The 27,496-nt window shown below is 39.5% G+C and overlaps 1 protein-coding gene across 7 annotated transcripts; it reads right to left on the reverse strand.

Annotated features, from left to right (window-relative positions):
• Window positions 1-134: 134 nt before the first annotated feature.
• On the reverse strand, window positions 135-26,349 carry vipr1a (vasoactive intestinal peptide receptor 1a). Of its 7 annotated transcripts, none has more exons than XR_013786481.1 (14): window positions 26,138-26,349; window positions 25,901-26,028; window positions 23,848-23,935; window positions 22,904-23,008; window positions 17,522-17,628; window positions 16,205-16,302; window positions 14,419-14,551; window positions 13,213-13,366; window positions 12,038-12,098; window positions 10,382-10,448; window positions 10,173-10,264; window positions 9,960-10,089; window positions 2,756-3,056; window positions 135-1,826 (listed from the first exon to the last, which is right to left on the reverse strand). XR_013786481.1 is itself a non-coding variant. In XM_079453760.1 (14 exons), the coding sequence occupies exons 2-14, from the start codon at window positions 25,952-25,954 to the stop codon at window positions 1,635-1,637; spliced, it is 1,323 nt and encodes a 440-aa protein (XP_079309886.1). In that variant the 5' UTR covers window positions 25,955-26,028; window positions 26,138-26,349; the 3' UTR covers window positions 135-1,634. The 7 variants fall into 7 exon arrangements, 5 of the variants coding, with proteins under 5 accessions (XP_079309886.1, XP_079309885.1, XP_079309889.1 ...); XM_079453760.1 differs by having other exon boundaries at window positions 3,015-3,056; XM_079453759.1 differs by having other exon boundaries at window positions 3,015-3,056; window positions 23,848-23,938; window positions 26,138-26,273.
• Between the last annotated feature and the right edge of the window lie 1,147 nt (window positions 26,350-27,496).

Consider the following 27,496-nt stretch of genomic DNA (forward strand, 5'->3'; position numbering starts at 1 on the left):
GTCATCTTAAATTGAATAGCTTGATAATGTTTATGAAAATTTGTAAAAAAAAATATACTATATATATAGATAATATATTCTTCCATATAACAAAATATTTACATATCTGTACAGTACATAGTTTACATTTTTTTAAATGTTTTATTGTATCATTTTAATTGTTGGGTTCTAAAGAGAAGGTCAATATCTTAGGAAGGAAGCTACTTTCCATGTTAATATTTATTAATACAGTAGTTTTCACAATAAATGCACAGGTGATTATATGTGCTTCTAATATGTTTTACAAAAGTAATGTCAAATGCCAAAAATGTACCTACCAGCAACCACCAGCATACACTTAAATACTCTTAAAGAGAAAAGACGTACTAAGGTATAATGTACAATTCATTTGTATTCGTTCTAAAACTTATAAATTCTACAAGATACGTCGAACAAACAACACTTTCCGAGACACTTACTCTTGACTGTTTTCTTACACTGAGGTAAAATAACCGTGTATGCAAACATGATGGGCATGCCAGCAGCAACAGATATGAAAAACACTACACTTTCGTCGGACAAAGACATTGTGTTCCAAAAATCCTAATAAAAAAGAAAACATTTCAGGGACCCTGTTGAAAAAACCAGCATATGCTGGTTTGGCATGTTTGGATGCTGGTCATGTGCTGGTTTAAGGTTGTCATGTGCTGATACTCAGCTGGTTTAAGATGGTCAAACCCAGCATATGCTGTTTTTTCGACAGGGGCGGTTGTCAACATATGGAATACATGCACAGTTTTACAACCCATTTAAACTTTCACATATTTCACATAACTGAACTTTACATTTTCGCTGAACTACAAATCATTACCATTAAACAACATATATAATGACACACAATAAATCTGCAGTGAAAAGAAAAAAGGCTCTCAATAAGATTCTCTTAATGTGCACTGAAACAGAATCACGTGACTTAAATTGGTAGGATACAAAAGCAAGATGTTAGCAGAATGTCAAATTGTCACATTAATTCATCCTGGAATATGTAAAGCGACAAAAATAAGAGACACGGCTCAGATTTTCAGCTTATTAGGAGTCTGAGGAATCTTAAGCAGCATAATGAGGGCAGGGGAGAGCAGAGCAACAGAGCAGTATGCCATCACAGACACACAGCCAACACTAATGCAGAGAATAAATGCACATACCGTTGTGTGCGGCAGATTGTTTCAAATCAAACATCCATCTTTCACCTCATGTATTAAATTTCCATTTCTTAAGCAACAGTCTGTAGCTTGGTTAGAAAGGAAGATCAAGAACTTGCTCTTTGAACGGAGATAGCACTTTTACTTCAGACTGTGTTGTTTTGAATCAGAATTTTGCTAAAAACATTCAAATGTCAAACTGTACTTGTATTTTCCCATCTTTCCTCTGAGTCCGCGTCTGATAAACGTCATGGCTATGAAGATATATTATCATGACTAAACTGTTCATGTACATCACATGCCAATCAGACTCCATGAGCACTGAGGTGATCGCCGTTCAGCATGTTCCCACTGAGCTGCAACCTTGGACATGATTGAGATGTGGGTGGGAGCCTTCCTGTGTGTGTAAAGCACTGACACGTGCTCTTTCTCTCATCTTTGATGGAGAATCGCTCAGACGGAGGAGAAATCATCTTGGCAGGCGGAGACCCGTCGTGTGGCGGGGCTGCTTCTGGTCATCATGGTGATTTGGGAGCTGAAGTTGATGCCATTGCTTTCCATTGAAGGCTGCTGGTACTTGGTGTCAGCTCCTAGAAACCTCTGCATGTGCCACCGCCTCCACTTCCGCTTGATCTCAGACTGAACCTGTGTTAGGACAAACCAGGATTTTATATGAACATGTTGTTAGCATATGAACGCACTCAGAGAGAACAAACAAAGAAGCCATAAAACATTACCTATCAAGAGTTTGGATGGTTTCCCCTCGTCTTATTTACAATTGCTAATATGGTATATTGGGCCTATTAAATGCTTTTTTTGGCCTATATGTGTTAAACATTTGAAAGATATGTGTTTGTTTTACTTCATGAACATTTAAAAAATAAAATATACATAACTAATAGAAATTAAAATTTTCAACAAAATTCGAGTCCTGCACAGTCTAGCCATTTGCTATGTTGACCACATGCATTCTGGGATAAAGGGATACTCCACCCAAAAAATGAAAATTCTGCCATGAATTACTTATCCTCAAGTTGTTAACCTGTTTCTTTGTCGGGTTGTACACAAAGTAAAATAGTTAGTAATTGAGATTTCTGGGGCGCTATTGACTTCCATAATAGAAAAAAATATAGTATATTTTTTGTTTTGTTAAACACAAAAGAAGATGTTCTGAAGAATTCAGGAAAACAAATAGTTCTGGGGCTTGACTTCTGACTACCCCAGAAATGTCAGTTGGCAACACTCTTCTAAATATCTTTCTCTTTGTGTTCAACAGAACAAAGGAATGTATACAGGTTTGGAACAATTTGAGATTGAGTAATTCATGACAGACTTTTTATTTTTGGGCAGAGTATCCCATTAATATGGCAATATGTCTTTCCAATATACTGCATTTTACTTTTTAAATTCAAGATGGTTTTATAAAGAACCACATTTCATTATACCATGGTCTGTTTGAATACTCAATTCGTATTGGCTGGAAGGTGTGCATTAAAACAGAATAATGCACGGGTAGCTCTTGTCAGTTTGTTTGAATAATGAAAATTTGAATAATGAAAAACTTGTCAAATTACCATGGTACAAGCGGGATAATCCATGGCTAGTTTAGCGTTGGGTGATTCTTGGTCTACACGTCGTGCATTAAAATCCTAATCACTATGGATAATTCCTTACATATGCATGTTAATTCATTACATTTCACCCTTTTATAAAATGGCTAGAAATGAAGATCCAGAACATTCTCTTTGACAGATAATGTACTCTTATATTTTATAATGAAACCTATAATTATAAATTCCAGATATGTTACATTTTTACAGACATTGATATTACCTCTCCATTTAGAAAACAATACAGGACAGCAACACAAAATCCCTAAAGGAAAAGGGGAGAGGAAAATCGATTAGAGTTTCAGCGAACAAAATTAATAATCCACGATACTATTTCTAAACTGTAACAGCGTGTCCTATCCAAGCGCGACGCGGCCGTTTCATTTTTTTTATTTCTGGTGCTGCGTTCAGTTTATAAGCGAATTTGTCGCTGCAAGTCGCCAAGGGTCGGGGGTTAGTACGGTAGAGGGCATTCCCATTAGTGGTTGCCAGAGTGACGACATCCACTGGTCACGTTAGCTCTACCATCGTCCTTAGGCCCTTTTCACATGACGTCACGCATCTTCCGTTCTGCTGTGAACCAGTGTATCGTTACTTCCGCTAGCGCCTTCATTATGGAGTTTACTAAATCCCTTGCACAGCTGCCCAAATACGGCTAGATGACGAAGTCGCTTACGACAAGATCAAAAGCTAGATAAAGGATACAAATTCTTCGATGAAGGTCTACTTATGAAGGTAAGTGTTTTGTTTTCTTTTTTGCATTAGCGAAGGTGCTGGGATAAGTACTCGAATACGTGTTCTGTCAGTCAATAACGTTACGAAATATTAACATGCCTCATACTAAACACAATAATAATCTTACCGATGTCTTGACCACTTGTATTTTCAGTCGCTGTTGTTAAATTTTAGTGTGAGGGCGAAACGGAAGTTGTGATACACTGCTTTGCGAAAAGGCGAAAGTTGAATGACGTCATTGTAAAAAGGGATGTCAATCCTGAAACTCGTTTACATTTGCATAAAGTTGAAGATTTATCAACTTTATCGTGTCGCCCATCCGGTCGAAAATGGTTGCTACTGTTGCAGTAATTCGCTTGTTCTCCATTTAAATGAATGGGATCATGCAGCTATGTTGCTTGTAATGTCTTCGGTATGGACAAACAAATTAATTATCAAAGGCATCTCATCGTGTAGCCTTTGGTTAGGATGCAGTGTTACTGTAATTAAAGGAAATGTAAGTCACCTTCGAATAAAACATCAGCCAAATGCATATATGTAAATTTATCTGAAATAAATTCTTATAGTTCTGCAACAAGCCCAATTTTTTTATTCTTTCATCTTTAGATGTTTTTAATCATTTAATATAAATATATTTTTCAAATCCTGATTCCAACAATTCCAACCCAAATGTGTTTAATATTTTTAGATATTACTGTCAGGTCCCGGGTTTGATCTTCCTTCACGTTCTCACTCACCTTTCCATGTGCACAGCTGATGCAGCTTGGCAATCTGCTGAGCGGCTCAGCAGCGCACAGCTGTTTCTTATCGCTCATTATTTTCCTTCCTTTATATTCCCCTCTGTTTCTCTCCTTCGTTGCTGTTGCGTTGTATGGTCTACCTCACTCTAGCCTCTTGCCTTGTCGGATTATTTATGCTAACCCTGCTCTTTTCTAGTTATAGTTTTTGCACTGGATTATTGTTTTGGACTGGACTGCTGCTTAGATCTGGATTCTCTCTGTTAGTCTGCACCAGTTTGGATTACGAGTTTTGCTTTTTCCCTCTGGACTCTGTTTGCACCTCGACCGACCCTTGCCTGTTGTACTGCCTCTTTTGGATTACCCCTTCGGACTCTGTTTACACCTCGACTGACCACCTGCCTGCCTGACCTTGCATCTGCTTTGCCCTGAACTGTCTGAAGCTCTGCTTCTTGTCTTGCTTTTGATTAAACATTATTATTTGAATCTGCATTTGAGTCCTTGCCTTCTGTACCTGACAGAACGCAACAGCCAGTTATGGATTCAGCGGATTCATCTCCTTTTCGTTCGATGCTGGAGAGACAAGGGGTCTTGTTGGGCCATCACCAAGAAGGCTTAGTCTCTACCCAGCAGACTCTTGAGACGTTGTCCCACCAGGTAGCTGACCTCACGAACCGGATGGAGCGTTTCCAACTGTCTGAGCCCCCGGTCATCCCTGCCAGCTCTGAGAGAGCCCACGAACCCCGCATAAACAACCCTCTTCCATTTGACGGTGAGCCTACCTTATGCAGAGCCTTCATTATTCAGTGTGAAGTTGTTTTTTCTCTTCAACCGATCACCTACGGCTCACAGAGATCTAGGGTGGCGTTTGTCATTTCACTCCTGTCCGGTCGTGCCCGCGATTGGGGTGCGGCATGGTGGACAGCCCACTCTGGTGTTCAGCTCAACTTTGATGACTTCAAGGAGGAAATGATTAAGGTCTTCGATCGCTCTGTGTTCGGGAAGGAGGCTTCCAGACACCTAGCAGCTCTCCGACAGGGGAATCGATCCGTAGCCGACTACGCCATCGAATTTCGCACTCTGGCGGAGACCAGCCAGTGGAATCTGGAGGCACTTTCTGCACGTTTTCTTGAGGGGTTGGTCAGTGACATTAAAGATGAGATTTATGCTCGGGACCCTCCAGGGGGGTTAGATGATCTCATAGCCCTGGCTATTCGTCTCGATGCCAGGATGGAACTGCGACGCCAGGTTAGGACCTCAACCAGGAATTCTTTCACATTTCCGTCTCCAAAGTCCCCTGCGGTGGCTTTCACCGATAACACTGATGCTTCAGAGCCCATGCAGCTAGGTAGGCTGCGCCTTCCGGCCAAGGAGAAACTTCGTCGGCTAAATGAAGGACTGTGTCTCTATTGCGGGGGCCAAGGTCATCAGGCTTCTACTTGCCCACTAAAAGCCAACGCTCGCCGGTAGATAGGGAGATCCTGGCGAGCAGTACTTCAGTCTCCCCCTCCAGCTGCTCTCGCACTCTTCTTCCGGTAACACTCAGTTTTAGCGACTCTTCTTTTAATGAGTCAGCGCTGTTGGACTCTGGGGCAGAGGGCAATTTTATGGATGAAACCTGGGCCCGTAAGAAGGGTCTTCCCATTCGGCAGTTTCACCCACCCATCACTGTCCGTGCCCTGGATGGCAGAGTACTGCAGTCCTTAGACTCTCTCACGGCTCCCTTGAGTGTGGTCACATCAGGTAACCATAGGGAGGAGTTAGAGTTTTTTTATTTTTAAATCTCCCGCAGCACCCATAGTTTTTGGTCATCCCTGGCTCTCCCGCCATAACCCAGCCATTAACTGGTCCACCGGTTCTTTGACAGGATGGAGTTTATATTGTCATGCCCATTGTCTTGTTTCTGCTTGTTCCCCCCTCTCTTCCCTTCCTTCGTTTCAGGAGGAGAAGGTCGATCTGTCCCGGGTTCCTGTGGAATATCACGATTTGAGAGCGGTCTTCAGCAAGTCTCGGGCCTCTTCTCTTCCTCCACACCGACCTTATGACTGTGCCATTGATCTTCTCCCCGGCTCTTCTCCACCTCGCGGACGGCTTTTCTCCCTGTCAGCTCCTGAACGGGTGGCCATGGAGAAATACCTGAGCGAGTCTCTTGCAGCCGGTATCATTCGTCCTTCCTCATCTCCGGCCGGTGCAGGGTTCTTCTTTGTGAAGAAGAAGGATGGTTCACTTCGCCCCTGCATTGACTACAGAGGTCTGAATGACATAACGGTTAAGAATCGTTATCCTTTGCCCCTTATGTCTTCGGCCTTTGAACTCCTGCAGGGGGCGAGGTTCTTCACAAAGCTGGACCTTCGCAATGCTTACCATCTGGTCCGGATAAGAGAGGGGGACGAATGGAAGACAGCCTTTAACACCCCTACGGGGCATTTTGAGTATTTAGTTCTTCCCTTTGGGTTGTCTAATGCTCCTGCTGTCTTCCAAGCACTTGTTAACGATGTTCTTCGTGACATGATCGACAGGTTCGCCTTTGTGTATCTGGATGACATTCTTATATTTTCTTCTTCCCTCCAGATGCATGTCCGTCATGTCAAACAAGTGCTCCAACGGCTGCTTGAGAACCAGCTTTACGTCAAGGTGGAGAAATGTGAGTTCCATGCCCGGTCAGTTTCGTTCTTGGGTCACATCATTTCGGATGAGGGAGTTTGCATGGATCCTGCGAAGGTAAGAGCCGTCTCTGACTGGCCGACACCGGTCTCCCGCAAAGGGGTTCAACAGTTCCTGGGTTTCGCCAATTTTTATCGGCGATTCATCAGGAACTTCGGACAGGTGGCGGCTCCTCTCTCTGCATTGACCTCCACTAGGAACAGGTTTGAGTGGTCATCAGTGGCTCAGGTGGCGTTTGATGAACTCAAGAACAGGTTTGTCACCGCACCTATTCTGGTCACCCCGGATCCCGCTCGTCAGTTCGTGGTGGAGGTTGATGCTTCTGAAGTTGGGGTCGGAGCGGTTCTTTCCCAGGTTTCTTCGCTCGATCTTAAATTACATCCATGTGCCTACTTTTCTCACCGTTTGTCTCCCGCAGAGCGAAACTACGATGTCGGCAACCGGGAGCTGTTGGCTGTGCGGTTGGCCTTGGGAGAGTGGCGCCACTGGCTGGAAGGTGCTGCCATTCCCTTTATCGTGTGGACCGATCACAGGAACTTGGAGTACATTCGGTCTGCCAAGCGACTGAATTCCAGGCAGGCTCGGTGGGCATTATTCTTTGGGCGCTTCGATTTCACCCTGTCTTATCGACCAGGCTCTAAGAACGGCAAACCCGATGCTCTCTCTCGCTGTCTTGCTCCGGTGGGGGATCCGCCCTCTCTTCCCGACACCATCCTCCCAGAGGGCCGGGTGGTGGGGGCGATTTCCTGGGGCATTGAGCGACGCGTCAAGAGAGCTATGGTCGGTGTCGAGTTGCCCCGAGGGTGCCCACCGGGTTTGCTCTTTGTTCCTGAGTCGGCCCGCACTGCAGTCCTTCAGTGGGGCCATTCTTCCAGGCTCACCTGCCATCCGGGTGTTAGGAGATCGCTGGCTGCCATCCGCCAGCGGTTTTGGTGGCCAGCCATGAGAGACGACATTCACCGGTTCGTGGGGGCGTGTCAGGTCTGTGCGCAGAATAAGTCTTCCAATGCGCCTCCCGTTGGGCTGTTACGGCCTCTACCTGTCCCTTCCCGGCCATGGTCCCATATTGCCCTGGACTTTGTGGTCGGTCTCCCTCAGTCCAGTGGCAATACGGTGGTCTTGACCGTGGTGGACCGCTTTTCTAAGGCGGCCCATTTTATTGGACTTCCCAAACTCCCTTCAGCCAAGGAAACGGCTCGGGTTTTGGTTGATCAGGTTTTCCGCATCCACGGCCTTCCCGAGGCTGTGGTTTCGGACAGAGGTCCTCAATTTGCCTCCCAATTTTGGAGGGAATTCTGTCGACAGATCGGCGCTTCAGCCGGTCTGTCGTCTGGGTTCCATCCAGAAACCAATGGGCAGTCCGAGCGCGCTAACCAGGATCTGGGTAGGATGCTCCGTTGCATGGCTTCCCACAATCCTTCCACCTGGAGCCAGCAGCTTACCTGGGTGGAGTATGCTCACAACTCCTTGCCGGTGTCTACGACCGGGCTGTCTCCTTTCATGTGTTGTCTTGGTTACCAACCTCCTGTGTTTCCTTCCCAGGCCGTCGAAGCTGCGGTTCCCTCTGTCCAGGCCTTTATCCAACGCTGTCGGCGCACCTGGAAAAGGGCCAGGGAGGCGCTTATCCGGTCTCGGGACCGTACCAAGCGTACCGCCGACCGTCACCGCCGGAAGGCGCCTCGATACGTATGTGGGCAACGAGTTTGGCTTTCTACCAGGGACCTCCCTTTGCGGGTCCCGGCTCGCAAATTGATACCCAGGTTCATTGGACCGTTCCCCATCGTCAAGGTCGTTAACCCGGTGACGGTTCAGCTTCGATTGTCAAACCCATTCCGTCGTGTTCATCCTGTCTTTCATGTTTCTAGAGTCAAACCTGTTCGTTGTTCCCCCCACACCCCCCCTGTGTCCTCCCCTATTTCCCTCCCCCCACCCTTGATCATTGAAGGCACTCCTGCTTTTAGGGTCAAGCGGATTGTGAGTTCCAGACGCCGTGGCCGGGGTTTCCAGTACTTGGTGCATTGGGAGGGTTATGGTCCTGAGGAGAGGAGCTGGGTTCCGGCTCGGGACATTCTGGACCGCTCTCTCATCGATGCCTTCCACCGCAACCATCCTTCCTCAAGCGCGCCGGGAGGCGCTTCTGGAGGCGGGGGTACTGTCAGGTCCCGGGTTTGATCTTCCTTCACGTTCTCACTCACCTTTCCATGTGCACAGCTGATGCAGCTTGGCAATCTGCTGAGCGGCTCAGCAGCGCACAGCTGTTTCTTATCGCTCATTATTTTCCTTCCTTTATATTCCCCTCTGTTTCTCTCCTTCGTTGCTGTTGCGTTGTATGGTCTACCTCACTCTAGCCTCTTGCCTTGTCGGATTATTTATGCTAACCCTGCTCTTTTCTAGTTATAGTTTTTGCACTGGATTATTGTTTTGGACTGGACTGCTGCTTAGATCTGGATTCTCTCTGTTAGTCTGCACCAGTTTGGATTACGAGTTTTGCTTTTTCCCTCTGGACTCTGTTTGCACCTCGACCGACCCTTGCCTGTTGTACTGCCTCTTTTGGATTACCCCTTCGGACTCTGTTTACACCTCGACTGACCACCCTGAACTGTCTGAAGCTCTGCTTCTTGTCTTGCTTTTGATTAAACATTATTATTTGAGTCCTTGCCTTCTGTACCTGACAATTACTACTTTCTCTTCAGTTTTATTGATCAATAAATCATAAATGGAATCTTGATTCAGAAAAATATACAATAGTTATATTTAACAAATGATTCATATGAATCTCTTTGGAAAAAGATAAATGGTCCATCCTGAAGTGTTAAGGCCCATTTTTGTCTATTTTCATCCAACCTTTTCGTCTGGCTGAACAAACACTGAGTGTATATATTACTGGGGATGTCTGGGGTTGAGGCAAGCTGGCAGATCCCACGGTGAGTCCTATCACTGTGGCCATACTTAGTATTCTATTGGCAAACCGGATAAGCCAAACTGTGGGCAAAAACATGTGTGTGTGTCTGTTCTAGTCTCCTGCTGCCTACCTGAAAGGACCCCAGGATCAAGTCAAACACCAAACGCACGTAAGACTGTATGTGATGAGGCATAAAGGCAAAGATTATATAGTTGATTCCAAACAGAGGAATCAGAAGTAGAGTTGATTTTGCCAATCTCCTGAAAACAAAGAAACCACACAGGGTGAAATATATTGAGCATCATTTTGTTTTGGGCATATGAGATATCTTAAACACACTCACGTGTACTGGTGTGATTCCTTTCTCCCAATATCTCGGCAGCTGATTTTCTGACGAAGTATTCGTATGATACAAATGAAGAGAATGAAGTTCATCTAAAAAGACAGCAAAGCAGATTAGGCTCCATTTGAATTAGATGGTGATGCATTTTATTTTAATTCCCTATAAGAATAATGTACTGTAATTGTCTTTCTGTTGCTGAGGATTCTCACCATTATAGTTATCAAAGTAGGAGTTTTAATAATCCACCACAGATCATCATCAATAAAATCCCAGCATCTGTCAATAGGACACAATATCAGAGTAAAACCAATTCTGTCCATTTTCAAGACCAGAAATACTATGTTAATACTCTATTGCTAATTCTAAACAAATTTGTAACACGAATATAAGATTCTAAAAATACTAAATCACATTCAGATCATATTTATATTTTTAAAGCGAAGTGGGTCTACCTACATCTAACTACAGTATCACAATTTTACAGAGATGTAGAATCAATACAAATCAATATGACAATGAAAATATTTTTAACAAAATGCAGTTTCTTTACTGCATATGAGCTTTGCTATAAATCTAGACTACTGACCTCTACGCAGGTATGCCATTTATCAACACAAGGAACAGCCTTGAGTAAAATGTGTTGAAACAAGATTTACAATGTCAGCTGTCTCATATCTATCGACCATAGATGTTGGGGATTGCCCCACTGAATGCCAGTTTTGGATGTTATTGAAAGCCACAGATCTCCAGTCAGAGAGTAGAGTCATCTGAAATTTCTTTGCCTTTAATTTGCATAATTAATTTTGCTTTAGTGTGTATCTGAGGTAGTTTCTGTTCAGTTAGGGCTAGGAATAGGAATCGGATACTTGAATCTATAATTTTAATTCCTCTTGTCAATTCCTGTGTGCATATTTTCAGAAATGTGCATGTGTGAACTTGTGATACAGCACAGATGCCAGAAATTGTCAATAGTTTCATTATATTAACTACAGTTTAACCATGATGTAGTTAAGCTATGGTAAAACAAATTGTAATAAATCAGACAAAACATGGTTGTATATTACAGTATACACAAAACCACTCAATAAGCAGGCTAAATAACCACACAGTTTGATATCTAAATGCTTTACTTCAACTGTGGAATCGATAAGAATCGGAATCGATAAACAGAATCGGAATATATCAAATTAAAACGATACCAACCCTAGTGATCAGCAATACAATAACCTACAAAGTGAACTAACATCATAACCTAGGAAGTTCGTCAGTACAATAGACTTAGATTAATATGATAACCTGCAGACATTATGAGTAAAATAGCCTTTATAACAGATAAACATGGTAATCTACAGACATTAGCAGACCTCTATCTCTAAAGCCCAAAACACAAAGTGCATAACACTAAAAGGAATCACGTAGACCACACAACACTCACCCTAATATAACATGTAACTCTTTAGGGATGCTTTTGTAGTCGTCATCAACATATACGCATGATTCAAACGTACATCATCAAAAACTTTATACTGCATGACAAGTTGCTGCAAGTGAACAACAAGCAGATCCTAAGGTCACCGAAAAGGGAATATCCTCGTACGCAAAATGCGCACATATGCTAAACCACCGTCCTACGTCAATTGCGTAACCCTGAATGGCATGTTTACATAGACACCCAATAAACACAAACGTTTATGTATAGAATTCACAAAAAAAGACATCCAATTCAATTGAGGTCAAAACCTCATAACTAACTATAAACTAACCATAACTAACAATTTATTTATGTTTTCCATTAATGTGTAGAAACAAATTACAATTGTAAAAACATTGGCAAAGTGTTGATCTCTAAAGAAGAATTTACTTACCCAATATCATGTAAATAAGCTTTTGTGATGCTCCAGACTGTTATGAAGATACCAGGCACTCCTGTCACACACACAAACACTTACTTGCATTGCCTTATCCAAGGGTTTTTTAAACTTTATGATGCCAAGGACCCCAAATAAGATGAACCTATTGGGACCCCTTTTTAAATCATATAATTTTTATGTTTAAAGAAATATTTAAACTTTGTTTTAGATTGTAAATATGACATTATAAAGATAACATAAACTTAATTAGATACATTTGCTGGATGTATATACCCTGAAGAGACAATTTAAATTCAAATGTTTTTGGGATACTATAGCCATATCTAAAATTTTCTGTATAAAGAAACATTCCTCTGCTTTTTCTGCGAATGACGTTGACGGAAGCTCCCTGCGTCATTTGCAGGAAAAACAAGCCTCTGGTTCATGCCGGCCAAGGGATAGTTATCCCTTGGCCGGCATGAACGAAAAAGAAAAGTCACCAAAAGATACAAATACCAAAATATCTGAAAACTGTGCCTATAGAAAAAAACTAATTAAAAATGTAGTGATGAAATATTTTTTCCCTCCGAAATTTGAAACCTTCTTGAGACCCCTGGGAGTTCCCGGACCCCAGTTTGAAAACCCCTGGCCTAAACAATCCCTTACTCCCAGCCTGTAACAGCAAAACCTTCTTTCACTTAATATTGCCCATAAACATATATGGTCACAACGAAACACATTTTTTCGTAAACCGAATTAAAATAATCCACGAACTAAAATCAGTAGTTGAGACTTAATTAACATTTGACAAAAAATAAAAACAATAAAAAGAAATTCCATACATATGCCGTTGACATAAATATGTCTATATGTTAGACTGAGTTCTCTCTCTGACTTTTTTCAAATATTTTTTTTTTCTAAACCTGTTACATAATATAAAGAATTCAGTAAAACAGGTGACAATGTCAATTTGCATCTAGGCTCTTTGATCAACACGTAAAACATTTGCCAAAACTATTGACGTCAATGGAAAAATAAATTACTTAAATTTGGAGTGTGTACATGCACAAGGTCCTATTGACTTTATTGATCAATTTGTAATTCACGTTTGACAAGTAATCCACGTACGCTGTTATTACGAGACCTACGGGCAATTCATCACTGATGCTGAGATGTGAACGCATACTCACCCCATCCAATCAGAATGTACCACCAGAAGTACTTCCTCTCCGAGAAGAAAGAAACAGCCAAGAGAGCATGAAGATAAAGACCCTCCACCAACAACCAGAAGAAACTGGCCATGACGCCATACTGGAAGAACACCACCGCCGCCTTGCAGCCCACCTGTAAAACAAGACGAGAGCTTTGTTTAGATCTATTTATGCACTTGTGGATAATAAAACAGGAAATGCGGTCTTGCGTGTTTACACTGTATTTAAACAAAGGAGAATGCCTTTACTGTTTATAGCTCTGGCTGGTTCATATGCTAGGCTACACATTTCGAAAGAAGGCCATTAAAAGCAGTGTAAACACATAAAACATTTCTGTATGCTGTTCTGTTAATGTTCAACACTTGTGTGCTGACTGGTTACGTATATACTGAAACTACGATGTCCTGATAACTACGATTATCACCTATAGGCATGACCTCTACTTCAATGACCTCATAGCAATAAACAATCACAGTAAACCCGTCATAAAACTGTGCAACTGATTTCAAATAAGCACCCTAAAAAATGCAAAATCCATTTAAATTTAACTAAGCCTGATTCATCTATGAACCACGTTGTGGAAATATTAAACATATTGTGACCTTGCATGCGTGTTTACAGTGGGGATCTCATACTATCTTGATTGTTTAAGCACCCTGTTGTGGCGTATTTCATTGACCGGCAGCTGCATCTAGGCGGCTAAGAACATTTTCAAGAGTGTTTATACAGGGAATGCTACACAGAACACACACAACACTACAAATGAACCCTCACACACACAGACACATGACTTCAAAACCTCACTACAAGAGACTCACTGTAATTAAGCAAATGTCATCACAACACAATTAGTCATAACTGTGAAAATGTCAAAAAACAAACCAAACACGACCACAATGTTGTGTACACACGGTCCGTCCGTATCCGGATAAGAGAGGTCATTATCAAGCTCTTTAAAGATCCAGAGTGACTGAACAAACACAGCTAATCCTAGCCACTACATACCATTAAAAGAGCAGTTTGCCGACCAGCATTTACAAAGCAAATTTACTACAGTGTGTCAATGTCGAAGAAAGTCTGTTTGATTCATCTTAAACATCTCTTCAGCACTAGGGAGATAATAGAAGTAAAGTGTAACTGAAAATAATATGGTGCTGGTTTACGCAAAATTTACGAACCACTTACAGATCCATAGTGGCAGTCATCGGGTTCCTCGACCTCATACAGAACTACATCCTTCATTATTACAGCGATAGCTTTTAGCACAAATGACATGAACAGATGAATGTGGATGTAGTTCCTGGTGCAATGGAGTTTTCTAGAAAACCAAGGACAAGGAGAGAAACAGATTGAACGGGTTGTTTAAGCATAATGAATGACAGGAGAAGATATACATAACAGTCTGTTCACATAATATGATTATGCATTTTAGATGTATTCATTTATTTCAGTTCCTATAGCCACACTTAGACAAGCACATATACACAACCTTATAAGAGCTGTGTTCCAGTTTCATTAAAGCAACAACAAGCCGTTTTGGTGTATGGTTACCCCATGTGGTTGATATGCGCAATTGTCTGATACGTGTGTCGTAAATACTGTCGCAAAGTTTCCCCGTTGTCAGCATTACACGTGAATTTGTTTACAAAGCTGATGTAACCAATACGTTGTTTTGAAACTACCGATCAGGTAAAGTAGCCCGTGTTACCATAAAAAACTAACTTAACAGAGCCTATTTGTTTGTAAAATGTATGCCGTATAGCAGGTGATGGGCGGTGCTTGTGAACCTACCCACGTACCAAGTTACAAATGTGATTTCAGTTGATAGATAGCAGCGGCAGTAAAATTTGTCCAGTTAAGAGTTGTCCTATTAATTAAAAAAATAACTAAAACTCGTTGTCGCTTTAAGTGTGAGGATTCAAAAGCTGAAAGAGGAAGGTTTGAGATCTGGTCTTAAACTTTAGGAAGCATTCAATGGGTCATATTTACTGCAGACCAGAGGGCGTTTATCGAAAATGCTCCATCATTGATGGATTTATTTTATCAGTGACGGAAAAATCTGAAGCCCGTCTGTCATTTTGACGGATTACAATGAGGGCAATTTGTAATTCCCTTTATGTCAAATTGGTAGCGTCCAGAGCTGGGTTGTAATGGATTACATGTAATCTGGATTATATAATCCGATTAAAAAAATCAAGTACTTGTAATTAGAGTAAACTATATTTTAAAATACTCTTTCTAAACTTTTTATAATAAACATAACTACTACTTATATATGTTTGTGATTCTTCGTGCTCTTGGAATGACTGGAAGCATCCAATCATTTCCTTTCATCAGAACGTGATCGTAAGTGACCGGAAGAAAGTATGCATGTTTCCCATTCATTACTCATCATAAACGCATGCCCCACGCGAGATCGGTGGTGACGAGCAGTGCGGAGCCAGGCACGTGTATAAACAACGGTGGGCCCTCATTAGCCTATGACAGCCCACCACAGTCTAATGTGTTTTGCCATAGTTTCAAAACGAACTGAAAATCTTCTGACACTTTTCATAATAACACAGCGATAACGTTGTTTGAGGCATTGTTTCTGGATCTGATTCTGCAATGCATGTATCTGTCACTTAATCAGACCCCCGTGCCGCGTGTTCACATACACACGTGCACAGTGGTGAGGTGTCTACAGATTTTTCCTTCAGCGTTTCAGCGTTTAAAAAAGTGGAGAAATGTCTCTCTGCTTCGTTTGAAATTTATTATGACAGATTTTTTACAAGCCTGTCCATCAAAATGACAGACAATGAAAAAGTCTAGCGCAACCTCTGCTGCTCACATGCCTGTTTTACCACTGCAAAGCTGCATGTTATGGGTTTACAAATGTCCAGGCCCGGAATGTTTCAGCAATAAGGGAAACTGATCAATCATATAAGACCAACAAAACTATCAAATGTAGGATATTTGAGAGAAGAAGCACCTGAAGAAGCACAGTATGGTGATGCCAATGATGAGAGATATAAGAGACACAGTGTGGCCAATAGTGTATCCGATTCTCACAGAGCCCAGAAAGTCACCCTACAAGAAAAAGACAAGTGAACAATGATTAAATGACTACAGCCACGGAAAACAATAACAGTCCTTTCCAAATGGTCATTTAATCATCATATCTAGATGTATTGTGATCATTCCATTCCAGTGTCTGTTGGATTTCAATAAAATCAAACCTCAGGATTGACATGAAGTCATTCAACAGCAATGTGAAAGACTGACAGCATGACAAGACACATGAAAACTGTGATTAAAATCAATGTTACCACATAAAAAATCATTTTCAAACTTTTCCCAAATGCATGTACAAATATTAATGTTGTATTGGTTAAAAGTGAATATGAACTTAGTTTTTTCAGATCTCCAATCCTGTAAAAAGCAGCGCATCTTTCCTGTTATTTTGACCTTTTTGCTTGAAGTATGGCAGAAATATTGTTAGCAGTTTACAGAATGATACAAAAATTATCATTTGACCTAAAACAAACGAGTGTAAATTCAGAAAAACTGAAAATAATTTTGAAATGGTCTTTGGATTTTTTCCGTGGCTGTACATAAGGTATCTAAAGATCGTTTATTTAACCATTTGGCCAACAGTTTTATCCAAAGTGACTTCAGTTAAGGTATGCTATTATCAGTATTATTACATGGGGCTCTGAAATACTTGATTCTGATTGGCCAGTTGCGATGTTCTAAGGTATGTCATTCTAATAGACAGGGGCATCCGGGAACTTCGAGTCATCTTGACCCGTGCAATTTAACATTACACATAAATTAAATATAAATATGTCTTGTGAGATTATTTTTACAATTGACTAAACCAAGCTGCGTGTTTGTATCAATTGCACTTGGTGTCTTGCTCTAAACCCAAATGGAAACAGGTTTTTCTCTTGGAAGGTCTACATATATTTCAGATTCACCCTGTCAGGGTTTATAACAACCGCCTGGCTGTACATTATCCTATACGTGTTGCCTGGGAATCAAATCCATAACCAATTTGTGCTGCTAAAGCAATGCTCTGCCAGTTAAGCTACAGGAACACCTTTAGATGGTTAAAGTTCATTTGTTAAGATAGTTTCCATTTATCAGTTAAAAAGCACAATTATGTGTACAATTAAGTGCAAAGGTACAATAGCCATCCTACGTATTGATTGATTTTATTGTACATTTAATTGAGCGTTTGACTCATTTGTTATTATCGATTAGCAAGTAATGAGAGCCAATTGAAAAACAAGAAGAGGCTACGCACCATATTTCCATCCTCCGTGATATTAGGGTCGTAGCCACAATTAAACGCAATGACCACTGGGTTTATTTCCGTCCAGCCTTTCTCAGTACAGCTCTTAGAAATGTTTCCTGCACGGGGCGAGAGCATAGTGAATATGTCAGTCAAACAATGAGAGGAATGTAAGTGCTTAACCAGAGACTTCAATCACATAATGCATCACTATGAATCACACCCAAAACCCAAACCATGAATAAAAGCAGTTTCCTAACTCAGTCTGGTCAACCACATCTCTCTACTTAAAAACTACTTAAAACTCTCTTCTGTGAATGCCTGACAGACAAATGAAGAAAATAAAAAAACTCACCCTCTCTCTTTCTCTCATCAGGTATTAATCTGGCTTTTGTTGAAACTAGTAACTTTGTATTAGCACCTATTATTATATAATTAATTTATATAATTAGCATTTATTACTCCCTGAACTCTCTGTAAGTCAAATTCATGACCTCTCTGGGATTCACTTTTAGCATGTTTAAGGCAAGATTTCTTTGAATGCTGATGTCAGAGGATGAATAGAAAGGAATGGAATATTTTTAAACAGCCCCTCCCGAAATATTCCCAGCACTGCAAGGAAAGGATTGGACATTTACTTATCACAGCTAACTTATCAAAATCACATGCAGATGTCTCACTTTGTATTTAGCATTATCTCATTTTCAACCAATAAAAAGCTAAAATCAAACTTATTTTTATGTTTTATTCGTCACATGGTGTTTTCTGAAATACATTTCCCAAAGGTCTGCAATTAGAGAGATTATTCATGAATAATTCATGATTATTCATGACCATCTTCCCCTCTGGAAATGTTCCTCGCATTTGCAAGAACCCTGTCATCCTCAACAAATGTAATTGCATGTGCAAGTGATTATCTAGAGATTACAAACTGATTCCATTGTGCACAGAAATACACACCAGTATACAGAGTTTGATGTAAAGCAACTATATGTCAAATTCAACAGAATGCTGGTAACAAAATGTCACAAAATATTCTATATGACTCTAATGAATAGCACCTTACATTTTACATTTAGCAGACACTTTTATTTAGAAATATCTCATTCTAACGTAATAAAAACATAAACCTTAATTATGTAAGGCCTTATACACCTCTGTATGTATATTATATTGCCTTTCTGTCAATAGATCCTCCTTTAACTAAATGCTAGTGCTTCAACAGGAAGAAAGTGCGAGACATATTAAGTAGCTCCTCCCCCTTTTAAAGTAACCATAGCAGCATAGTTGGGAAAACCATTTCACAGCTTGTGACAGCCACAGTATAAAATAACGGATTCCTGAATTAGATTATAAAACTGTTACTACTGTTAAAACTGTTAAAAAGTGCTAACAGTGTTGGTATTTTGGTGTTTGGTTGGCTGTCCAACCATTTGTGATGTTTAAACTCCTTCACAGTGCTTTAAAATGCATCATTCTAGGATGAATGCATATGTTTCGGAAAATGAGGAATGACTGTATTTTGATACATGTGAGAGATGTGAGAGCGCAAAAGCTTATAGGTAGGCTATCCTTGAATCTAAAACAAGACTACTATTTTGATTTCAAGTTAAGACTTCTTTATACTACCAGCATTTCTGCTGTTTAATTATAAGCAGTCCTTTATTTCCTCGGAAACCTCTCATTTTAAGAATGCACATTCTGTTCAAGTTTGTGGGAAACAAACATGTTTGGAAACATATGTTATGCTGTTGACTGCCTGGTGTGGCGGTCTAATGTTGTTTATTTTTACCCTCAGATTAGGTAAAACACAATCTGTTCACTGCTTGCACACTAATCATGTGGTTTATCAAGTTTCCCATCTAAAATGTTTGTGAAGTTTTCCCATCATTTGAGATGGGAAAACTTGATAAACCACATGATTAGTGTGCAAGCAGTGAACAGATTGTGTTTTACCTAATCTGAGGGTAAAAATAAACAACATTAGATGGTGAGGATTGGGGACATTCACACAGTAAAAACTGTATTGCTCAGAGGTTGCTCTTTCATGTGTTTCATTATCAACTTTGTCTCAGCACCTTCAATAAAATTGCTTATTTGTATAAAATAAATACAAAATGTTTTTAGAATAATTGAAATACATTGCAGTATGGAGAAATACAAATTATGTAAAATGTATAGCTAAAATAATCTGGCTTTGGATACATTTATTTGACATTTTTAAATTCTTCAATAATCTTGTAATTTAATTGCAGAACGGGCAAAAATAGAGTTCAGTTTGTCAGTTGAGACAAGTGTTTAAAGAGTAAGGGATAGTATCCAAGTGCAATTTCATGGTTAAATAAAGAACCAAATAAATAAGTATCACTAATATAAATAAATATATAAATTACTAAACAAGAAGCGAACAAGAATAAAGGGACAGCCACAATGTAAACTAGTAAAAAACAAAAAAAATGCCTCGTGCATTACATTGTCTGTGTAATTTCAAGTATCGGGACCAGACAGCGACAGATAAGCTACTTGCAGCAAGAATCCGGATTTGTTTTGAATGAGGGATTGTCAGAAGAATGCTTTCATCACCCCGAAAAACAAGAGAATGAGGATTGTCTACGGCACGTATGAAGATGTGGACTGAACATGCGAGCTAATCAACCCACAGTTATGTTTTTTCAGAGGATGAAGGGTTCTTCTTTCTGTAAGCATGCTGCGGAGGCCTCAGGTTTAAGCTTGTCCCTGTGAGAAAGTAAGAATTTGCAAACCTAAAGAAAGAAGACATGGGCTTCTGACTCTGTTGAAAGATTTGCTCCCTATAGTGATAATAGTGACATGGCTTGTATAAACATGAATGAGAGTGGGCTTTTGATCAAGCCATTCGAGCGGGTGTTTTTACAGTAGATCTCTGCAGTAAAGGTGGGAGTGTGGGCGTGTCCTTTATGTCTTTCAAACGCAAGCTGCATGTCGTATTAGTTCCAGAAACCTCACGTACACGAACCACCAAAACACTCGAAGCAATGTTGGACAAAACATTAACTTTTTACAGTATATGAAACATCATCATGGTGTTTACAGCAGTATTGACAATCCGACAGTAACTCATTATATAACGTTGATTTATATCCTTAGAAAGCACTCAGGACGGTTGAAAAGATTAATGACTGCATGTTTACTCTAAAGCTCCTGGGTAAAAAGTTCAGATGTGTTACGACACCAGAAGCTCCACCCACCATAAATTTATGACATGTCTCTGGATCTCCGTGCCTCCATGTTTAGTAAAGTTTTTTTTCATGCTAGGGAAAATTTTTAATTATTTTATATCTGTAATCGGATACTAAAATTTGATAGATTAAAATTCTGGTGGAACTTGAACTATGGTTTGTATTCATGATTTATGATATTACTATCAGAACTATTAGACTGAGTCATAAACTGTGATATTATCACATACTTGAATATATATCTAGGACAGACAAAACAAAATTCCCACAGGTACTATAATGCAACAGTTTCGGTGAATTTCTTAAAATGTCACTAATATTATTAACTCTTTTGCCTAGGCAATGGCACAGAGAAGAAAAATACTTATTTTGATTGGAGCAAAAAGCCTCAATCTGTTTGCTATAAATTCGTGAGGATTTTCATGTCTACTGGCTCCATACAAATCCTTTGTTCTTATCTCTGGTACACAAACTGCTCCATCTCCTCGCAAGTGATATATGTCTCCAACTACCTTAAAACGTAACTCAACAACCCAGTCAGATGTGTTTCATCCCAACAGAGAAGTCAAATCGGCCCAAATTTACATGTAGACCTTTGGCCAATCACATCTGGCCTGTATCACCGCCATCTCCCAAAACCACATGAGAAAGATAAATCCACTGCATTTCAACCATCTAAATCCTTCAATCCATGTTTTGGATATCCTCCAAAAAGCACCCGTTCACAGGCTCAGAGTTTTACAGGAAAGGCATGTCCCTTTCATCAAGACGTTAGATGTATCTAAACACAGTTTACAGGATGAAAATCAGGGTTGTAAATCAAAGCTGGAATTGTGACAGAGAACATAACAAACGACTATCAAATGTACATGTAAATAATTAAAGAAACAGGCAATGAAAACCTGTGTTGAATCCATATGTTGGTTCAATGAATATATAATGGAGACACTCTCTATAGATCAAACATGTCACAGCTTTTTAATAATAAAATAAACCTTTCAAATAAATAAACCTTTACTTGAGAATGACATGGATCTCACGTCTGTGTTTCAAATAGAATTGCTCGAAGGCCTTCTTGATAACACTGGTACACTGTTGTTGTTTTCTACGACTTATTGATTATTAGACAACCTGATCTTTGTAAAAAACATATATCGCTGCAGTCGAGGCAAACATAATTGTCTGAGACTCTCCACCGACATTTCGATCATTTCAATTACTTCAACTGCAATATTTTGCACCTCTGTGTGTGCTTTTTAAATTTCCCAGATGGCCACACGATCAAGTATGGAGTTCATTTTAACTTTGACTGGCATGCTGTGTATGTTTATGTACAAAGTTACTGGACACGGTTTCATTCACACGCTGCATGACTGACAGGTGCAATAGATGGTCTAATAGAAGGCAGAAGGGAAAGGCAATCCACATTACAGCAGGCTAATAATATATGCTAGAAGCGGTTTAGTCAGCAAATTATACAGAAAGAAATTATATGACTAATGGAAATCACCCAAAAAAACATATTCTCAGAAAGAGATTACATTTGTTCAGCCTTTTAATCTAGATAAAACAGACACCCATCTCACATCCCACAACACAACTGAATCCATATTAGAGCAATTTAATATTTAGACATCCTTAGACAACAAACCAACATACACTAAATGAAACTGAGACAACATCATAGTGTCCTGTTTAGTATTCATACCAAACAGCCCAAACTTTGACATCATGTGCAATTACACACACATCTAATACGGATTACTATTAGCTACTTACACACCACAAATATAACCCAATTACAGCGTTCATAAATTCCCAGCTCATTCTGTGCCCACCAGAGGCCAGTTTCATGAATACAGTTTGTATATCTACATCTCTGCTAAATTAAAGCACGAGGTCCCAAATGCACAGACAATCTTTCTCTTTTGCCAAAGTTATTAAAGACTAATTAAAAGAAATCGGAAGAAGCCTCTGACCTAATTCTTACACAATGCAACCGCTGTGACTGTTTTAAAAACACAGTTTACAAAACTAAGTAAGTCTTGGCCCCCATTACTGAATTAACGTTATAAATTGAATTAGTCTAAATTGCATTTAATTAACCAAATGGGGAGATTTGTTTCAAAACATTTTGCATCTTCATACAGTATGTTTGGATAATATATTGACATACCCCACTGTTTGCTGACATGACTGAAGTAATTGGGGCAGGGGATGGTCACTATCTCTCCAGCCTTAGCTGACGGCCAACATGCTAGGTCCCATTCACCTGGGCAACCTTGAACGAAAAATGAAAGAAACTGAGTTTAGACACTTGAAATTGACCCCTTATCTTGGTAAAAATAATTGAATTTATATTTTGTGCAGAACACAAAACGTGTTTCAAAAGTCAGACAATCTGATCATGTTTTTAAAACAAACATACAAACAAACAAAAAAAACAGGCAACATATGACAAAGAAAAACCAATCAAACACAAAACCGCATGGGGGACAGCTTTACCACAGTTCATCTCACAAGAAACCAATTTGCATCTTGGTCCCAGATTGATACTCATAGCCCATAGATAATCAGACATAAACTTTACACAACCAGCTATTGTCATTGCATTGCCTGTTATGAACTCAATCAGTAGGAAAAGTCATTAACATGCACTCAGACTTTCTGCTTATAATCATCTTGGAAAAGTATATCTATGTAAACAATGACTAAAAAAAGATCATTAAAACGACCCTTTTCTCCAATTACCACGATTGCCAAAAACAACTCGACAATATTTTGTTTAAAACACAGTATCCACTGCAATGAAAAAAGAAAGAGCCCTTGCAGTCTGAGAGAAATTTTGCAGAAGTGAAGAAAAATGCACACATAGAGTTGCAGTGTTGAGGCCAACGTCACACTTTTACATTTATATTTAAAATATGTATAATATGTTTATTTATAACATTCCTACAGTATGTGGAATTATGCTGTTGGAATGTCTAGTTGATGAACACTGGTTGTAATGATCGTATTGAAAATCCAGACCATGACCTCACTAGTATATCACAGTATAGTCAAAGTGCTTTAACAGGAACGCAGCTGTCATACATAGTGAACTATATGCAGTGCACATACCTGTAGTGATATTTTCCAACTGGGACAAACACTCCCTTTTCTCTGTTTCCAGCTCCCACATGACCTCACACATCTGGACCGACAGCATCTGCTTAAATCGATAAGGTAATCATAAGATACTGACAACATGAGGTGCTTTTTAAAACAGAACATAGCTTGACAGAGAACATTGCATCAAATTTTGAAACAGTTCTTTAATGACAAAAATCTAAAACAATAGCGGTTTTAAGAACCCATGAACTTCTTTAACATGCGACACAGTCTCATTTTTACACAGATTTAATGAAGTTATATTCATCTTTCATTTTTACACAGTGATTTAAAAGAAGGGCTTATGCTCTGTGCCCCAGTGGACATCTTAATCATGTCTCCTCTCACATCTGTTGATCCCAAAAGAACCAAGAAAAAATGCAGGGCTTCCATGCTACATTCTGAAAAACATTCATGCTATAAATTGTTATCCTGCAGCTGCATCCAATCGTCCTTAAAATGTGGGCTTTATGATCATAGAATCTGCACTCTTAGAGTCCTTTACAGAGCACCAAAGGACAATGAGATTTACAGCATGTACTCTGGCAGATGAAACCAGTGAGAGGGGACATCAATCAAAATTCTACTACAGAGTTACGGTTTCTCTTCAACAAGTCCGTAGATCGAAACATACTCCAGCACCTGAGTGGGCATGTGTTTATCTACATGACCAAATCTGAACCCTCCTGTCATGTTGTTATCGGTGTCTAGGGCTCTATAGACTGTACAGAGGCATAAACCATTGCGGTTTGCAATAAGGAATGAGCTGTGATCAAAAACAGTGCTATAAAGGGACAATTCAGCCAAAAATGTTGTCATCATGATTTATTCACCCCTTGTGTCATTTTCATGTCAACTCTTTCTTTTTGCAGTACACAAAAGAGAATATTTTGAGAATGCTTTAGTGCGTTTTGGGTCCATACAATAATCAATGAATGTGAGTGTTGTTTGATTTGAACGTTCTTCAAAATATCTCCGTTTGTGTTTTGCAGAGGAAAGAAAGTCAGACAGATTTGGAATGATGTGAGGGTGATAAAATGAACTATCCATTTAACATGGACAATTGTTTGAACGGAGAAGAAATGAGGATCGTAACCATGAAGAGGATGAGAAAACCATTCTTAAAAGCATTGTTCACAGTAGTGGGCCTGGGGCATGTTGTCACATTATTTCGAATTAATTAGACTATATGTGTATGGCTGTTATTAAATGTAATGTTATTATAAAATCAAGTGAATGCATTTTAGGCTCAGCTACAAGTTAAAAAGTAATTATTTTGACCTGAAATTTCTGTGAATTACATTGAGACAGCAAAGCTGATACATATTGCCAATAAACTGTGCATGTGTACACTGAACAGAAGTAAGGGGCCACAGTCCTTTAAATAGCAATAAAATCCTTTTTAACTTTTCAACTCAGTCAAACAAAGTGAAACGAGAACTTCTTGACTATGGTTGCTGTCATTCAATGTGTCGAAATTGCTAAATGATTACTTTAAATAAATTTTATCAAAATATACAAGAAAATATACATGTGGGTTAAGCTATTAACATAATTATTTAATTTCTGTCCTGTTAAATTTCATTTAATTTCTGACGTTGTTGCAGGAAAGTCACAAAAGCATGGGAAGATCAGAATTGCGGCGGGAGTTTTGCAATCTTTTTAAATGGCCATATATTTGGGTTTTATTTTCGTTACCAATCTCTTCGTTGATCTACAGCACAACTGTGAGAGGTGAATGTGAGGGGCCAGAGAGACCAACGGCTGCAGTGAACTTAAAGAGACGCTCTGCAGTTTAATGTCAGATAAGACTTAATTCAACAGTTTAATAAAAACATATGTTTAGAGAGGCTTAAGAATACCGCATGCAGTTATAGGTAATAAAATCCCCTCTGTTTCTGTTTATTATCTTCTATTTGACAGCCTTGTTTGCAGACTAGGTGTGTTAAATCATTGAGTGTTTTTCTTTCACCCCGATGACTTATAGGAAACCCGGATGAATTAATAATCAAGTGATACTCACAGGTCCGAGTGAACAGGTTAGCCATAAAATCAGCATTCGTTCAGACATATCCATAGTGTTCTTGAAGCACTTTCAGCAGATTCGGCGCTTTTATCGGGTCCTCTTTCACTTAGTTTGAGAGTTCTTCCCTAAAACAAAGATGTGCGTGGACAAGTTGACATATGAAAAGTTGCTGACAACGAATAGGAAGCGTCAGGCAACTGTGTGCTGCGAGCGCTCCGGTGCGCACGGACTCACCAGCTGCACTGCGCCTCGCGTCGTGTGCATTTTCCTTCACGATCCAGATGATGCTTATTCATGAACGACTCGACTCTCCGCATTTATTGACTCTACATTTACCGATATGGGTTTGCAAAAAACACATACACACATGACACGGATTGTAAATCCAAAGCTGTCACTCAACGTCCTGTATACTATTCTTACAAAGTGGGTGTGTGCTTGCGCGTATGTGTAATCTGTTGTGGCAGCACAACCCTGAAAAAATCGTTAAATGACTCATTCTTGTTCGCGTAGCACAGTTTCTGCTCCCTCTCATCATTCCAGCACAGCTTTTGCTCTCTGGACTTTTAAGCTATCATCTAAACTTTTGTTTTCTATGAATCTATAGCATAACCTCTGATATTTGTTTTCCGTCATACGATTCCCCCTAATATGACTGGAATTAAATAAAGCTAAATGCTACTGTGTCATATTTTGACATGTCATGCACGATGATAATGTAAACTAACACACCAATGCAAACAGATGAGCTTCGAACTTTAGGTTACTTCAATTATCATTACTCTCCTGACCGTACACGTGCACCAGAGCTTTCTTTCCCACCCTTTGCTTCTGGACCATAAACACAACACCAATTACAACAGAAATCTGAATTTGTTGGTCAAATAAAAATTCAATAGGCTAATGCACGTGTTTCTTATGACATCCCTATTTGTTAACATTAGTTCACTACATTATGAACTGACAATACATAATAATTTGATTATATTTTCAGATTTCACCATTTAATACAATATTTTCAAAACCAAACAATCAAAACTGTCAGCATTATAGTTAGAGTTCATTCAAATTATACAAGCAGAATGAAATTGTATTTTATCTGTCATGTCACATGAGTCTAACGACGAAAATTGTTTCTTTTGAAAAGCTAACCCAGAGCATGGGTTACTATGTAAACTGAAGTAACTACATATTCTCAAAATAAGTTACCAACAAGGTAGGGGAATGTGGTATCACCTACAGACAAAAATGTCTAGGGTGGTTTAAATAGTGTAGCGCCTCAAGAACTGATTCTCATCTTTTTTTATCGGTCTTATCAGTAAACTGAAAACTTTGAGTGAATTACTCCCTAATTATAAGTTGAGGAATATCAATGTTTATAAGATAACATTGAGATATTTAAGGCAACTGTTAATATAATTTGTATTTTATGTAAACTTAAAACATTAAAAGACATCACTAAAATATGTTAGTGTAATCTGTTACAAATATTTTTTAAGTTCTCTGAATTTATTAGGGTTTACAGTGTTTTCTAAGCTTTTTTATCTTTCTTGAACTTGTCAGCTAACTTTATCCTTTAAGATGAATCATGTA

Source organism: Barbatula barbatula, assembly GCF_947034865.1.
Source record: "Barbatula barbatula genome assembly, chromosome: 3".
In the NCBI taxonomy this organism is placed as follows: Eukaryota; Metazoa; Chordata; class Actinopteri; order Cypriniformes; family Nemacheilidae; genus Barbatula; species Barbatula barbatula.